This window comes from Dinoponera quadriceps, unplaced genomic scaffold (genome assembly GCF_001313825.1).
Source record: "Dinoponera quadriceps isolate SergipeBrazil2010 unplaced genomic scaffold, ASM131382v1 scaffold1846, whole genome shotgun sequence".
NCBI classification, from domain to species: Eukaryota; Metazoa; Arthropoda; class Insecta; order Hymenoptera; family Formicidae; genus Dinoponera; species Dinoponera quadriceps.
Genome location: NW_014556140.1, coordinates 1,452,682 through 1,468,203, shown reverse-complemented (window position 1 = coordinate 1,468,203; position 15,522 = coordinate 1,452,682). Strand labels below are relative to the sequence as shown.

The 15,522-nt window shown below is 42.0% G+C and overlaps 1 protein-coding gene across 2 annotated transcripts in view; it reads right to left on the bottom strand.

Moving 5' to 3' along the window:
* The window catches only part of LOC106746959 (fasciclin-3), a 405,509-nt gene that overhangs the window by 20,197 nt on the left and 369,790 nt on the right, over positions 1-15,522 (bottom strand). For both annotated transcript variants that reach the window (XM_014624156.1, XM_014624157.1), the window contains exons 2-7: positions 10,307-10,633; positions 9,130-9,264; positions 8,391-8,564; positions 7,819-8,003; positions 4,943-5,084; positions 1,400-1,513 (exon numbers count right to left, since the gene is read on the bottom strand). In XM_014624156.1, the coding sequence (XP_014479642.1) occupies positions 1,400-1,513; positions 4,943-5,084; positions 7,819-8,003; positions 8,391-8,564; positions 9,130-9,264; positions 10,307-10,633 (1,077 nt within the window). The remainder of the gene's footprint in view (positions 1-1,399; positions 1,514-4,942; positions 5,085-7,818; positions 8,004-8,390; positions 8,565-9,129; positions 9,265-10,306; positions 10,634-15,522) is intronic.

The following is a 15,522-nucleotide window of genomic DNA, read 5'->3' as shown; positions in this document are numbered from 1 at the left end:
TATATATATATATATGTACGTCTCTACTGTGCGCATACACTGTTCTACCGCGCGATAATTATCTCGCGTTTAGGCTAATCGTAAACTGCCAGACACTGCGCCGCGCGATCGCAACGCAACATTAATGAGAAACAATAGTTTTACGACAACAACAGCGACAACGACAATCACAGAAACGAGAGAAGAGTGATGAGTATTGATACATAATCGTTTCATCGCACTTCCGATTTTGTATTTTTTTTCTTTTCTTTTCCGCCTACGTTGATCAGCGCTATCGCTTCATCCACTCTCTCTTTCCGTATCTATTTTCCGCGAAATATCTTGAAAACGTTGAAACCTCCTCGATGTCACTCACAATAACCGGCTCCCTCCCCCCCCTCCCCCCAATCGTGTATCGTACGTGAATGCTTCTGAAATGCACTTTCTCCATTTATTACATGCGTTCCGCGAGACGGACGGATTGTGGCGGATTATTTCTTTCCTTTATCGAGCCGTCGCCATTTAGGGATACCAAACGAATTGCGAGAAGCGCAATCGACGTTCCGATTGGAATAATTAGATTAAAACTATAAAGGGTTAAAAGTAGAGTATTGTGCGGATATGAAGAAGTCGCGGAATGAGTAGAAATGATGATGACAGATTCTCCCCTTTTTTACTCATTTGTGTTAGTGATACAACTTCATGGCACGAATCAGATTTAATCGAATTATTTAATGTGATTAAGTATATATATATAATTATATATATTTGTGATTAAGTATATATATATGTAATTAAATATATATATATCCAAGCCTTTTCCTCATTTTCCATTAAATTTCACTCGCGCTTAAGGATTTCTAAAGTTGATTATAATTCATATAAAAATAGAAACTGAGCTGGATGATGGAGAGTCGACGCAAAGTGAATTTTTCATTATTAGTGCAAGACATTCGTCACATATTAATTGACATTAATTTACGTTAATCAAAAAAGATATTTGAATAAATTATATTGCTTATATATTTCTTTCTTTCTTCTGTTCATTTCGTAGCCGATGTCTCTTCTGATGGTTCTAAATTTATCTTGTCTCAACCATCTCGACCGACCGACTTCATCTTCTCTAATTAGCTATGGGCTGTTCCGATAACTTTAATGAGCTTGCTNCTCTCTCTCTCTCTCTCTCTCTCTCTCTCTCTCTCTCTCTCTCTCCGAGAAGTTAGTCGTCCTGCGCAAGCAACGTCTTCTGCTTAAGTTTTTACAGTGTTTCCGACCGTTTCCGCGCAACCAAATTGTCAGAGAGAACGAAAGAAGAAAGAAAAAAAAAAAGAAACAAGAAGGGGAGGCTGGCATATAATACGTGGCGTGTAATCTAAATAAGGGACTTTTATACCGAGTACGCATTTCCAAATGGACTCACCTGCAAAACACCAGCGGCCGGTCGCACGTGCAAAGACTATGAGGAAAATAATGAGTACGAGCACCATGACACCCACGACGATACCGATGATGGATCCAGCGTCCAAATCAAAGCCTGTAAATCGCGCAAAAAAGAAGGTCTCTCGTTATCATGGTCTCTCGTGCAATTCGTGTTATATCGGTGTCGCGGATCGACACAAATGGACAGGACACTTTTTACTACGAGAGTGGAAGGGGAAAAAAACGCGGCTTATAGGATAACTCGCGATCTTCTTACTCTTCCATTCTCGAATCACTTAAATAACTTCGAAATTTTCGCAAAAGATACTAATCGCGTCGGATACACAACGAATATTCGTTAAAGTTTATCGTTACACAGTAAAAAATTCTGTGCTAAATTTAACGCATCTCACACGTCCCAAACGGTCCGCGCAAATTTTTGGGTCGATTTAACACAAGGTGAATATGTTGAAAAGTAACGCGAAATTAATATCTATAATATATATATTAATTGACACTGAAGCGTAAAATACGTTATTTTAACATTTACATATGTTGGATATCGAAGATTCAACACAAAATATCGAGATAACGTAAACACGATATATTAAGTTGACACACGGTGTACGTTAGAGATTCAACACGAAAATTTTAACAATAACTGATTTTAACGCGAGCACAAAATGTTTTTTCATCGTGCGGGCAAGACGAGGTTGACATACAACCCGAGACTTTTATCCATTCTTCGATCAATTCGAAATCTCTCTTTATCCGAAAGTTTATCGACGTTTCAATATTCGTCGGGCAAAACTGCATCTTTCACTTAGTAATCGGATAAACTTCGTTTCCGTATGGATTTAATTAATTAATAAAATAATTTAATTCGAGGCTCGACCACTACAATACAGGATATTGAAAACCAAGAACTCGCGGAAAAACCGCTGACTCTTCCCCGATATCCCGCGCGAATTCGCGCAGAAGAATTCGTCGCACACGAATGTCATGCGAACAACGCGATACGTTCTGTACAGAGCCGCGTTGGGAGGCGAACAAAAAAAACAGATAACGATTAAAGTGCGACGTATATGTATGCTCGGGCACGTGGCGTTACGTGCGGAGTCGCGAGATCCGAACCGATGAAATCAGTTGCACTGTTTCGCGCGATGCGCGCGCCCCCGCCCGTGGAAATTGGTAAATTGCACGTCGCTCGATCAACAGTCCGACGCGTTCTCGTGTCGATCGACGTGTATTATTACGCGCCCTTTACGCCAAATAACGGTTATTAATGTTCCGGCCTGATCATCGTGCGCTCCGCGCGGGATCACCGCGGGGATCACGGAACGCCAAGTGCTCACGTGACTATACAGACTACTTACGTATAGTAATTTAAAAAAGTGACATTACCTAGTGCGTGCATGTGTTCGGAGAGCTTACCATAGAAGTTACTGAGCGGTCCTGCGTGAGCATGCGGTGAAGGGTCGATATGGTTAGACACGCGCATAAAACATAGACGAATATTCTAGACGGACATACACACACACACACACACAGACGCGTGTGCGACCGGCGGTGACGATCGACATGGTGATTACGACGACCGATAGCGGTGACGTTTTTATGTGCGAGATTGCGGCTGCGATTACGAGAGCTCGGAATCGGTGAACAGCCAAGTGTGAGGCGCCGTTAGTCGAGGCGGACGGGAAGGTAGGTGTGTGCGGAAAAAGCGCGCGGTGATATGTCGAATGCTCGCGCGTGTTATTTATCGTCCGTTTGCCACGGTGTGTCGGGAATCAATGGATTGAACGTTACAATTCGATCGAGCAAGATGTAGACACGTGGAATGAATACGTGGAGTAAATACCCGTTGCAGTTAATTACGTCGTCAGGCTTGAGTTTAAGTTCGTTAGTTTGAATGGTAACGGTAATATCGCGAATCGAAGGATCCGGTAAGCTCAAGCTTGGACCGTAGCGAACGAACGACGCAGCGTTTCTGTTTTGAGTGCCGTGTTAATAGAAATTCCAGCGATTCGAACGACAGTGAGTGTGTAGCGTCTGAAAAATTTGCCGTATCGGCAGTGTCACATCATTGTCAACGATGTCCGGTGTCATTGTGAATACACGCAGAGAATTTCTTTCGATGATACAAACATTCATGAACCAAAGGTACAGCACTGTGGGCTTTGCTCGGCTAGGACATACTTATAACGTCGAAACAGTCTCGAAGCAAACTGTAGAAATTTATGCTGCAATTCTAGACAAAATCGTAACTTATTCTCGGGAGACTCGTAAGAACTCACGATTGAGACCATAATTCTCTATGCATACGATCACTCGTAAATAACTACGATTTCTCATAAATCTTACGGCAAGAAGCTGTTTGTAAGTATGATAAGTATTATGGGAGATCTTTTAGTAACTGTCAAGAAATTTGTATAATAAATTTTAAAATAACACATGAAACTTAATAATTAGTACATACATCATTTTTTAAATAATCGGAACACCTGAGTTTGCAAATAAATCGATGATCTTTATGCGCAATCACGCGTAGCTTCTCAAATGACAGGTTATATATATTTGAAATTAAAAGTTTGGTCGTATTAACCAGAAAGGAAACAGATGTATTTTGATTGAAGGAAACAGGATTTTTTGCCGTAAAAACCATATTTGGATCATAAAAATCGGAAATTCGGCTTCTTTCAACCAGAACGCAACCTGGTTGCTCCTTTTTTGTTAATGCTACCAGATTTTTCTTCTGGTATACGATTACTACGTAAGTTACGATTTTACGATTTACCATAAATTTGTTTAAAATTGTAGCATTGGAAAGCAACATAAATGACTCTATTATAATTGCACATCGCTGCCCGGACCACACTTTATGTGACAAACACAATGAGTAAAGGACCATCTATAATGGCTGTAAATTATGCAATAAGACGTAAGCAATAAACTTATTAACCAACTATAGCCGATTATCCTTGAACTGTAAGAATTGGTCAATTAGCTTATTGCTTACGTTTAGTGTATACATGACAGCTGTTGTAGATGATCCTCAACCCGTCTTTCCGTTGTTCTTATAAGCGCACATACACAGTAGTACCTTACACAACGTTTATTACCTGAGACAAAATGTTTTCCCATACACAGAAATAGAAATAAATAAAAAATGTACAATCTAAGCTGCATCGTCAAAAATGCGTGTATCAATATGGGACACATTTTATCTTTCTTTACGCGTGGTAAATTTATATATAATCAGGTTAAAAAATATATCCAATCGTTCGTTTATTGCTGTCATATGTCACGTCATGAATTTTAGCTTCAGTATGAGTATATCCTAGTTGCACGTAATACAAGCCTGGTAAATTATGTTTATTAGCACGATAGCACGATATGTTAATTTCAACGAAAATTTTCTGCATGTACACATCGAAGTGTTCTAACATTTTTTTGTTATATATACATGTAATTTCTAAGTGCATGGTGTAATGTTTCCAATAGACAGGAACTTACGTTAAGTCGAATTTCTCGAATAACTCACCCGCTGGTTCTGAAGATGTCGACAATATAAGCTTATAACTTTCTGATCCTAAGTCGTTGCGCGCCTCCAGTATGTATTCCTTCTCCGTGTCGGACTTCTGAACGTTATTGATGGACAAAATCAGGCCCCATCCTCCATCTCCCTGTAAACGTGACTTTGTTACAAATATGCATAAATTCAATCCCGTCTCGACCGGCCCTTAATTTTCTACGCTGTATTACTCATTAATTAAACCTTTAGTTAAGCCCTAATGTGTGCTTGTGTGCGTGTATGTGTGTTGCTGAAGGAACGTCCACTATAAATTACACGAAGGCCCTTGCTATTAATTACGAGTTTTTGCATACACACAGATAACATACACACACATACGTACGGCCCTCGTGATTCGTATATTAAAGAGATAAATTGATGATTACAGCGGTAGTCACAGAAAAAGGACGAGCGGCAAAGATAAGCTCTCCATCTTTTACCGAAACTTAATCGTACGTGAAATATTTTGCAATTTCGCTGGATTCCCTTCGATCCTACCGGGTTATATGCAAGTACACAGCAAGTCCCGCTTTTCCCGGCCCAATGAAATTTACTTAATTTCCATTACACCCGTCAATCTTGTCGAGCGCGTCGCCTTTTTTTCCTTTTTCTTCCCGATCGAATGAGAAAAACACGTTTCTCGTTTCTCGCTTTTCGTTTTTCGCGTTAAACTCGGCCGGCTTTTATAAAAATTTCTCCGTCTTGTCCGGCCCGCTCTAATCGAGGAAAAATCCATTTTGGCGGCTCTCGATATCGCGTTGTCGAGCGCGTTGTTCGCGGGGCCGCTATTATAGGAACGAAAAGCGGTAAGCCGAGTCTTTCCGAGCTTTTGCCTCTCTCTCTCTCTCTCTCTCGGGTGGTAATTGCGTTTTCAGCGGGAGCTGATTCGTATTCGTCGGCGGCGCGTCTCGCGCGCGCGGCGCTCGGTTCGCGTTGCACAAGTTGTGACTTGCGAGCTGCAGCTTATTTGAAAGCCATTCATACGCGAGCCGGAGCCGGCGCCGAATGGCGGCTTTTATTGGTTCTGGCACACGCTGGCGTTGTTCCAGAGTGTTACGCTCCGAAAGTTTGCGCCCGCCGTACCGATCGTCGCGAGCTCCGGCGACAAAATCATCGGACGCCATTGGGATCTCCTCCCCCCTCTCTCTCTCTCTCTCTCTCTGACTCTCGATCAGAGAATAGCCCGCGTCATTGAATGCACTCGGCCGGTTTGCCGCGCGTGCCGCTCGATTAAAGCTTCGATCCTCCTCCTGCTCTCTGACCGTCGTCCTAAGGCCCGAGAGGTCGTGTGAGCTCGCACGACTCTTCACCCGGAAGTTCGCTGACTCCACGCGATTTAACCCTCCCGTTGCGACGCAAGAGAGAGAGAGAGAGAGAAGAGGCGAGTAGCGGAGGACGAGCGGCAAATGTCGCGGGAAAAGTGGCGCGCGCGAGAAGATTTTCCTCCGGACGACGGGTGTGCGATCATGCGAACGGCTGAGAACGCTACAGGTGTCTAATTCGCGATTTTAAAACTTCGAGAGACCGGGGCTCGTCGTCGACCGTCGCTCCTCCGCGCTTAATCCTCGATCGCGCGGGAAACTCGGCTGGTGGACGAGTGTTTTTGCGTGCACACGTATACGTACGGTGGTCCATTTGAGATTCGCGGAACCTTTCCGACTCTCGCTACTTCCGTTCCCTCGGGCGCGGGCTTTAATAAATGGATTCGGACGGAATGACGCGGCCGGCATTCAGGACGCGCGCCCCTGTCTATCCGCCTCTATTCGCTGCGCGGCGCGGCAGCACGTCGGACTAATTAAAAAGCGCAAGTTGCAAGATCGGCAAATCCATTTAAGCCTTAACTACGGAACGACGAACAAACCGCTTGTTGTTAACGAAACAATGGGTCAGGAACAACGCCTAGGAGAGGGCCTGTCGGAGCGGCAACGGCGATCGCGCCGATCGATCCGCCCGCGCGGTGTCTGAATTCAATGGAATTTCATTACGGCGCTGCGCTCTCTCCGCGCGCGCGCGCACGGCGCTGTCACACAGGTGCACGGAGAATGCATCGGAACGGCGGCGAACGGTAAATCGAGGCAACCCCGCCGCCCCGTTGCAGTGTGCAATATTGGATTTCTGTTTCATTTGCCTCCGCCAATCCGGAGTTGCTCTCCCCTTTCATCGCCAATTATTTCTTGGCCCCCCTCCCCCCCTCGCCCCGTTCTTTCTCCTACGTTTTATCTGTTACCTACTCACTCACTCTTTCTCTCTCTCTCTCTCTCTCTCTCTCTCTCTCTCTCTCTCTCTTTTTCTCTCTCGCGAGCTTAAACGAAAAGCCGAACGCGCGCGCGTTTCGCGCTCTGCGGTGCCGCCGAATCGAGTCGCCAAATGCACCGGCTTGCCTGCCTCGTCGCGACACGTTACCGCGCCGACAATCGCTTTAAAGGAGCGAACGGGGTGAAAATGCGGGAATCAATAATGGCGATGTGACCTCTGATGAATTTCCACCGCTACTCGAAAGAGAGAGAGAAAGAGAGAGGGGGGAGGAGAGAAAGCGGAAAGGTTAGATGTAAGAAACTATTCTTGTGGTTAAAGCTCGGTCTACAATGTGCTCTTTGTTTGTTTGTTGTGCTGTCTTGTTTCTTGTTCTCTGTCTTTCTTCTGCAAGAACTTCTATTTACTTATGGAGAAGAGAGAGAGTAAGAAACACGAAAGAAAGAACACATTGTAGATCAGGCTTAAAGAGTACGTTAGACGCCGAAACTGACTATAATTTCCTGCAGACCCGAGGATCCTGTAAATGAGTTACGTTAAATAGGAAACAAGGGGGAGCGAGAGACTGAATTATCGGGGGAAGAAAAACTCACCATGTCGATCGCGGTTGAAGTCTGCAATCGATTGGTCTCGTCAGTCTGACCGGCGAAGATCACCTCGTCACCTATTTTCCATTTGAAATCCGGCTTGGGATTCGCGTAAACGGTGATGTTGACGGAACCCTGTCTGCCAATCACGTATCCAAACCGCTCGAAGATTGTTCTCGGCTGTGGCGGAACTGCACGAAAAGTGTAATAATATGCTGATATTTCAGTATGTTTACGAAAGAAACTACTAGTTTTTCTCGGCAATCCGTGCTTTAAATAAAACACGGTTAACGCGAATTTATCAATATAAAATAAATTCGCTCAGCGAAAACGGTTATATTTCGTTATTGAGTAAATATAGATTTTACTAGCCGAAATGGGAATATTGGCGTTGAACAGACTGTTTTGCAAAATTCGAAATGAAAAAATAGAAAACGGATAAAGCGTGGAGTACGGAAATAAAAAGAAAAAAAAGAGAGAGAGAGAGAGAGAGAGAGAGAGAAGTAAAATGAAATTTCCGCGATACATTCGACGAAATGAGACGTGACGTCAGAAGAAACGAGAAACCGGTAACTTACATTGTACATCCAGCAGCATGCTAGCTTCCAAGGGCTTATCGAGAGCGATGTGATTGCCCACGCATCGTATTGTCTTTCCGTTGTCCTTCCAGTCCAAAACGTGCGTAACGTTCTTTATGCCCGTTGGTTGTATGGAATGTTCGTATTGCTGTGTTTCATCCAGCAAATCGTTACCTAGATTTCAAGAAAGAGACAGTGAGGATCTTTCTTTTCTATCCCTGGTTTACTGTATAGTTTACTATATTCTACACATTATTCGCGCTTTATTTTATCCAACATATTATCCAATAAAGCTTATCGAGATATTCAAGAGAACGCGTTCTCGTCTTGATCTGTTTTCACGGTAGTTTATTAATTCTACCCTTTGGAATAAAATTAATAAGCGTGTTATTAATTTGAGAATACAAAGCTTTGAAACTCCGCGATATTAGCTCGTTTTTACAATATTGTCTGTATATCACATTTTTGATAAACGATGTATCTCAGTCCTTTGCAGTGTTCAAATTGTTCTTCATTACTCTCTTTCATTTTAATTTTCCCGACTCCTGCGAGCCCAAATAATCCACGATTAGAGTTTCGGGAGAGCACCGTATCTTTTTTCACGCGAGATAATTACTCGATACTTGATATTTCTTCATTATTATTTGATATTTCACAATAAATTATAAAGTTAAAGTTGACTGAGTTAGTTAAAGTTAAAATTATTTAAAACGAAATAAATAAATAAATCAAACACTACCGAGATATATCGATATATTCGGCGCGGGTCGTCCATTCGGAGCGTAGCAGCTCACTATAATCTGATCTCCTTTTATGTGTGCGCTTCCACCCCTGTTAAGGTTGCTCGCTTTAAGAAAGATTTCTTTGGGTGGTTCTGAAAAATCAAAGCAGATATTTATTTGGATCGCCCCGTGTAGATAGATCAATCAAATTAGATCGGAGCCATTAACGGAATGACTGTGACATTTCTACCACGTGTCTTATCGCATATTTTATCACTTGTATCACCCGTGCTCACGTCGGTGATCTAAAGTTGATTTTTTTTTCTTCGTCATGTTTTCACGTGTAAACGTAGCAGCAGATTCTCCTGAGATATTCATGCTGCCCCCACCATTTATCTTTATCGAGTTCATCTTGAACGGTAACTTCGCTCGGGCGCTTATTTCAGAGCCTCCGTAAGCAATTTCCTTAAGGAAGATTAATTACTTTTCGAATATACAGCTATCGCCTGTAACTGGTACAAGCGTCGGCTTTTTTGCTTCTTGTTCTAATTGATGATGTTTCTTTTTTCATCGTCCCGAGAGAAAAAAGAAAACTTAAAAGAAATACCGCGTTCTATGTCTCTTATCTTACACGACGCAACCCGAATCGAAATTTTGACCCTATGTTAAACCTTTAATTCTACAATACAGTAATTGTAAATATAAAGTCTGAATAAAATATTTATCGGGCCGAGAAAATCATTTAAGTTTAAACTAAACTTATTATTATGAGAAAACGAATGTTTTTGAAGAAAATTCTCAAATGGTTTTGCAAATGCAATTTAAGTCGTTCTTGGGTGCCACTTGTAATAAAATAAACCGATGATTTATGTGATCTTCGCGTCAAGTTCGTATTTAACTTTCAGATAACAAGATTGGTCGGATCCGATCGTATCCATATTCCAATGCTGCCGCGCAAGTGCTTGTGAGGCGTTACATTTCAGATATTTTACATACTTCGCGATATATTTCATTTACTTTTAAATATTTTTTAACTTATTGTGAGAATAAAAAGTGCTTTATCGAACAAATTAGTTGAGAAAAGTACAAAATGCTTCCACGGCTCGGATGCGGCCTACATGAACCTTGTTGTTCGAGGGTGTAATAAAAATTTCGTCGTGTTATAGAATCAATACAAAGAACATGATGACTCACTCGCGACGATGATGTTCAAACCCGCGTTGATCTCCTGCCGAGAATTGGTCGTCGCCACGGAACACTTGAAGAGACCATCGTGCGTTTCTTTCACTCTGGCAATTCTGACGCCGCAGTGACCTTTGTCGAAGCCAGCGCCGTAATATTCGATGCCGTCTTCCGCTAGTTGTCCCGGAGACAGAAGGATGGCGTTTCCCTCTCCGGGTATTTCCACACGGCAAACGAGAATCGGCTGCGGAACTCGGCACATAATCTGCAAACTGTTGCCGACCCGCACGGCCGTTACGTTGTGTGGCTCGATAATTATCTCCGGGCTCGTTGACTTCGCTGAGAACAGACGAAAAGATCGAGTTAAACAATTAATAATAATACCCGGTTGATCGATTACTCGTATCATATTTGGTGGGAAAGAAAGAGAAAGAGGTTACATATATATAAGAGAATATATTTATACATATACTTATATATTTATTAAAATATATTTTCAAGTATATTTTTTTCCGTGTGGGGTGACTTAAAAATTAGATTCCGTTTAAAGTAGAAATATGGACACTTTTATCGAATATTTTAGATACATTTTAATTAGATATTGGGTATTGAACGATCAATTATCTCGATTAAATATCTAACGACAGTCTGACGAATATCTGACGAATATCTGACGACAGTTCTATGATTTCGTTAACGTAAAATATAACATGAGTTTTGCACGCTTTAAACATACCTACGCGAAAACACTCGAAACGAATCAAGCGATCCGAGTAAAAGGCCCGACGACTGAAACAGAGCGGCTTGACCGTTCTTGAATTACCATAAGACTTAATTAGACCTGGGATTAATGTCCACCCTCATTATGCAACACGTGCGCATCCCTCTACTTAATATTTATAATGTACCTGGCGCAGAATGTATTGCTAAAAACGAGTTTTCCCTCTGCACGTACGGGGTGCAATGACCGTGGCCGTTCTCTTTTAGAAGTATCAAAATGTATTGATAAAATAAAAGGAAAAGAGAAGAAAGAGACAGACGAGGGGGAGGGGCGGGGAAGACATTAGAGCGGTAGATTTTAAAGAATACGATCGGAAAGAACACGCATCAGGTCTGCGAGCGTCCGATAAAAAATCGAGAGTGGGCGATTCTCGCACGGGAGAGGATCTCGCGTTTACGAAGATTTACGGGACAAAAAGGAAAGTTGATTAAATCCCCACCTGCACCTACCTCTGTCGCCCCTCGTGTATCTTTCTTATACCGACGCGCTCTGCATCGGAGAGGCAGCGCTGACTTTTTCTCCCGTCTGTCCGTTCTTTCGTCACTGTAAGCCCACCCGACACGTCGCTGGATCTAAATCCTTATGCGCAATATATTCTTTAGCTTCAATACCGCTCCACCGTTTAGATACCGACGCGCTCTTGCGTTTCTCGTTCCGCTAATTGATATATCGCGAAGTAAGCGACGTAAGGGGCGCGATTCCATTGAATTATCGATTGGATTCTCCTAAAGGTGGCTCTTTTGCGTAGACTTGCGTGGATTTGTTCACCTTGCAAATTGGAATTCGTACTGTGCGCGATATGATGCGGCAAGCTAACTCGACGCGACACAGCTCAATGACAATAGACGATGATTCTCGTTTCCATATAACTTTTTCGATTTTCCTTTCTTTTCTTTGTCCAGCCCTTTTAATTCCCTCTTCACGTAGACAGTTCTCACTGGCGTTATCGCTGGCCGTCGTTAAATATGCAACGGTCTGTTTTAATCGTAGCCTCGTCGTAACGTGGATGTGTCACGGTTGTCGCGAAAGTTTTCATAAGTAGTCTTTAGCGGTGTTTAGACGTTTACAAGGACTTGGCGAGAGCAGCTTCGATGTAACGGAAGCGGTGAAGAAAGCTCACATTTAGCATACCCTCATTATGCAGCGAACCCTTAAATATTGATGCCATCGGAGAGCATGTGCATACATGTTGTTGTGGCTTCATAACGCGATGTAATATTTAGTAGTCGGAGCTCTAGCATGATGTTAATATTCATAAACGCCCGTTCAGCATAATATTCAAAATAATTGTTCCGGACAAACCGCGTCCCCCGGAAGCTGTATTTAACGTAGCCGTAAAAAAGACTGTATTTAAATTCACAGTCATTCGCGGCAGTTTGATTTTCATTTATCCAGTTGAACGGCGGTTAATAAATAATAATAATGAGAAATAATAATAATAAATAAAAATAATGAGGAACGGAACGATAGATATTCTGTCAATCAGTTCCTTGCAGTGTTAACGCGAGAAATATCAAAACTACTCCTGCTAATCGCCATATTAAAATTAATTCTTACAAATGCGGGGTCAGATTCGATTAGACTCGCGCTTGGCAACTCAGGGTCAAAACGAGAAAGAAAAAAATAGACGAGTCCTCGAGAAACATTTTTCTTCGTGCACGGTCAAATGACATACGACAGTTGTCATTCCGGTATGATGATCATTATCGCTCCCATCATGCGCGATGATGAACGTCGTCGAAATAGTGCGAATTTTACTACAAGTGTAATTAGGTAGGGGAAAGCGAATTAAGGTAACGACTTTAAGGTTTGTCGACTTTTCCTGATTTCCGTAGTAAGATAAAAATAATGATTAATTTTTATCTAAGTAGATAAAGCCTCGCACATCATCTGTGTAAATTCTCGTCATCTTGCTCACTTCGTCATCTCCCCCCCCCCCCCCTTTCCCTTACACGTCATCGTAAAGCGGCCCGCGCGCAAGAACTCGAACTGCAACCTGGCAAAAAGAGCCCGCGCCATTCCGCCCTTAAAGAGCCACCATCGGTGCAGCTAAGGGTTAAATACAGACGGGGCTCGTTTGCTCTTGAATTCCGTCGGGTAGGCGCCGCCGACGCCGTCGCCGACGTCGCATCGATCTCCCCGCGCGACGCGCCGTGTCATCGGCGGAACGACGCGGCCGATCTCATGCACGATGCTATTATGATAATGCACTCCAAGAAATATGATAAACTGGGCGTGGCGCGGGCAACGACTATCATATTTCATCCCGGCGACCGGTTGACTGCCCGGCCGCCGGGTAACCCTCCATTTTGAGAAGCAGATGCCGGTTAAGGTCCGGCATTATCGGTTTTGACATATTCGCGGTCGTCGTAATCGAACGACGGACCAAATCGAGGAGATCGAGGGCTCAATTCTCGCGAAAGCGCGCGAGATTATGTCGCGTGCGACAACGAGCAAACTAGAATAGCACTAGATTTGTCGATTTGCTCCGATATTATTCTCGCTACTTCGCTCGTTGTCGCAAGAGGAAAATCCCCGAAGATACACAATCGACCCCCAAAGCGTCCCCTCGCTCCCTTCTCGCGCAAAATACGTTCCTCTTCTTCTTAGTCCGACCTCGTATTGTTTCCCCAGCACGGAACCATCGAGCCGCTTTGCGATTTTCGCGTGTTTATTAACGCCGCTGGACTACGTGAATTTTTTTGTTCGTCTACGCAATAGTATATTTTTCCGCATAGGTGCGCCTAGATGCGTTTTCTGTGCAGTCCGATGCGTTTCGGCTCGCGAGCGTGAGATTCAATGGGCTCGTTAGAATCGTCGCGCGGTTTTATCGCGCGATATGGACTTTTAAATACGTTGAAAGCACTTCCGGAAAAAAAGCGATGTTTTCTGATATTTTCTTTCGATATTGTTACTGTTTTTTCTGTATCCTGTTGCTATGTTATCCCGGCCGTTCCTATGTTATCTATGAAAAGAATGCATGACCGTTACAATACGGTTTACAGTTTGCCGCGGGAGTATATTCGTTAATTCAACACGGGAGAATTTGCCTTCTCGATTTTCTTGCCCGTTTGTTTAGCTTGGGTAATAATAATCCCGTCGTTGAGTCCTCTTGCGATATATTCGGGAATTCTCAGATACAAGGTGACGTTACAAACGCGAGATACTTAAGTGATTACTGTACCCAAGTAGAAATTTGAGTTCTACGCTGACCTCTCTCTTGTAAATCTGGTTGAACTTGAAGGATCAATCTCAAAGTGTAACGTCATACAGGCTATTGTCTTTTGATATTACAAATGGTTATTTGCTGCTGTTTTCTCCATATTGAGGCTTTAATTTAAAGAATACGTTTAAAAATTATGTAAAATACTTGATTATCTTAATATTTCATCCATATTTAAATCTTTATTTTTAATTACTCGGTAGGTAATGTATTAATATTATGTAATTTGCTCAACTATAGAATATGGGCGATAAGCAAATGTTAAACAATTAAACAATTCAATAGAAATGGATGGGTAAATAATGGTTCATTATTGCGAATGTATAATTAATTATAATCCTAACGATCGTAAGAAATTTATGATTATGAATACCGGCCTAAGTCTCGCAAGCTCCACAAATGCTTGGATTGGTTTGCAGCCTGTAATAATATTCTTTGGATAACAAGCTCCATCTTGTATTTGCCAACATCTTTTTATCTGTGCTTATCCTTGTTATTATATTGAAATTAAATTTAAATTCTTACTCATTTTTACGCAACGTCATTTTTGCCCTTGCAACTTTTCCCCCCACCTAATTACTCCAATCTTATAAAAATGTCCAACTGCAATAAAAAAAAAATAATAATAAAGAATTATGAGGTACAATAATTTGTGTTTTAACCGTCTCATTATTTATTCATATTCATTATTTAACATTCGCACATATGTTCTATTTTAGTTGACAACGTTACATAATTAATATGTTGCTTGTAAATTAAAAATGAAGATTAAATAAAGCTGGGATATTAAGATAAACAAATATCACGTGTTAAATATTTATTTTCTAAATGCGCTTATAATACACACAGGGCCTGGAATAATTTTAAAGACCTTTTAACAGATTCTTCTTTAATTTTCAACATAGAAAAAACGACAATAAATGATCACTTGTAACATCACAGATAAGCCAATGAGAAAGTGTATAGAATTATATCTCAAAATTCTCCACGAACCCCTCAAATTTGATAAAATTTACGTGATTAATATAGAATCAAAATTTAGATTTCGGCAAACGACAAAGTAATATCTTTGTTCTACAAAAAAAAGAATTAAATCACTCGAAAATAGTCCTATAGAAAAATCATTCAGCGGCGCATCCGCACTATTCCCCGTATCCCTCTGTCCGTCCTGAATCGATCAAATTAGTACGCATTAAAAAATGACGCGAAAACTCCAGCGGGAAT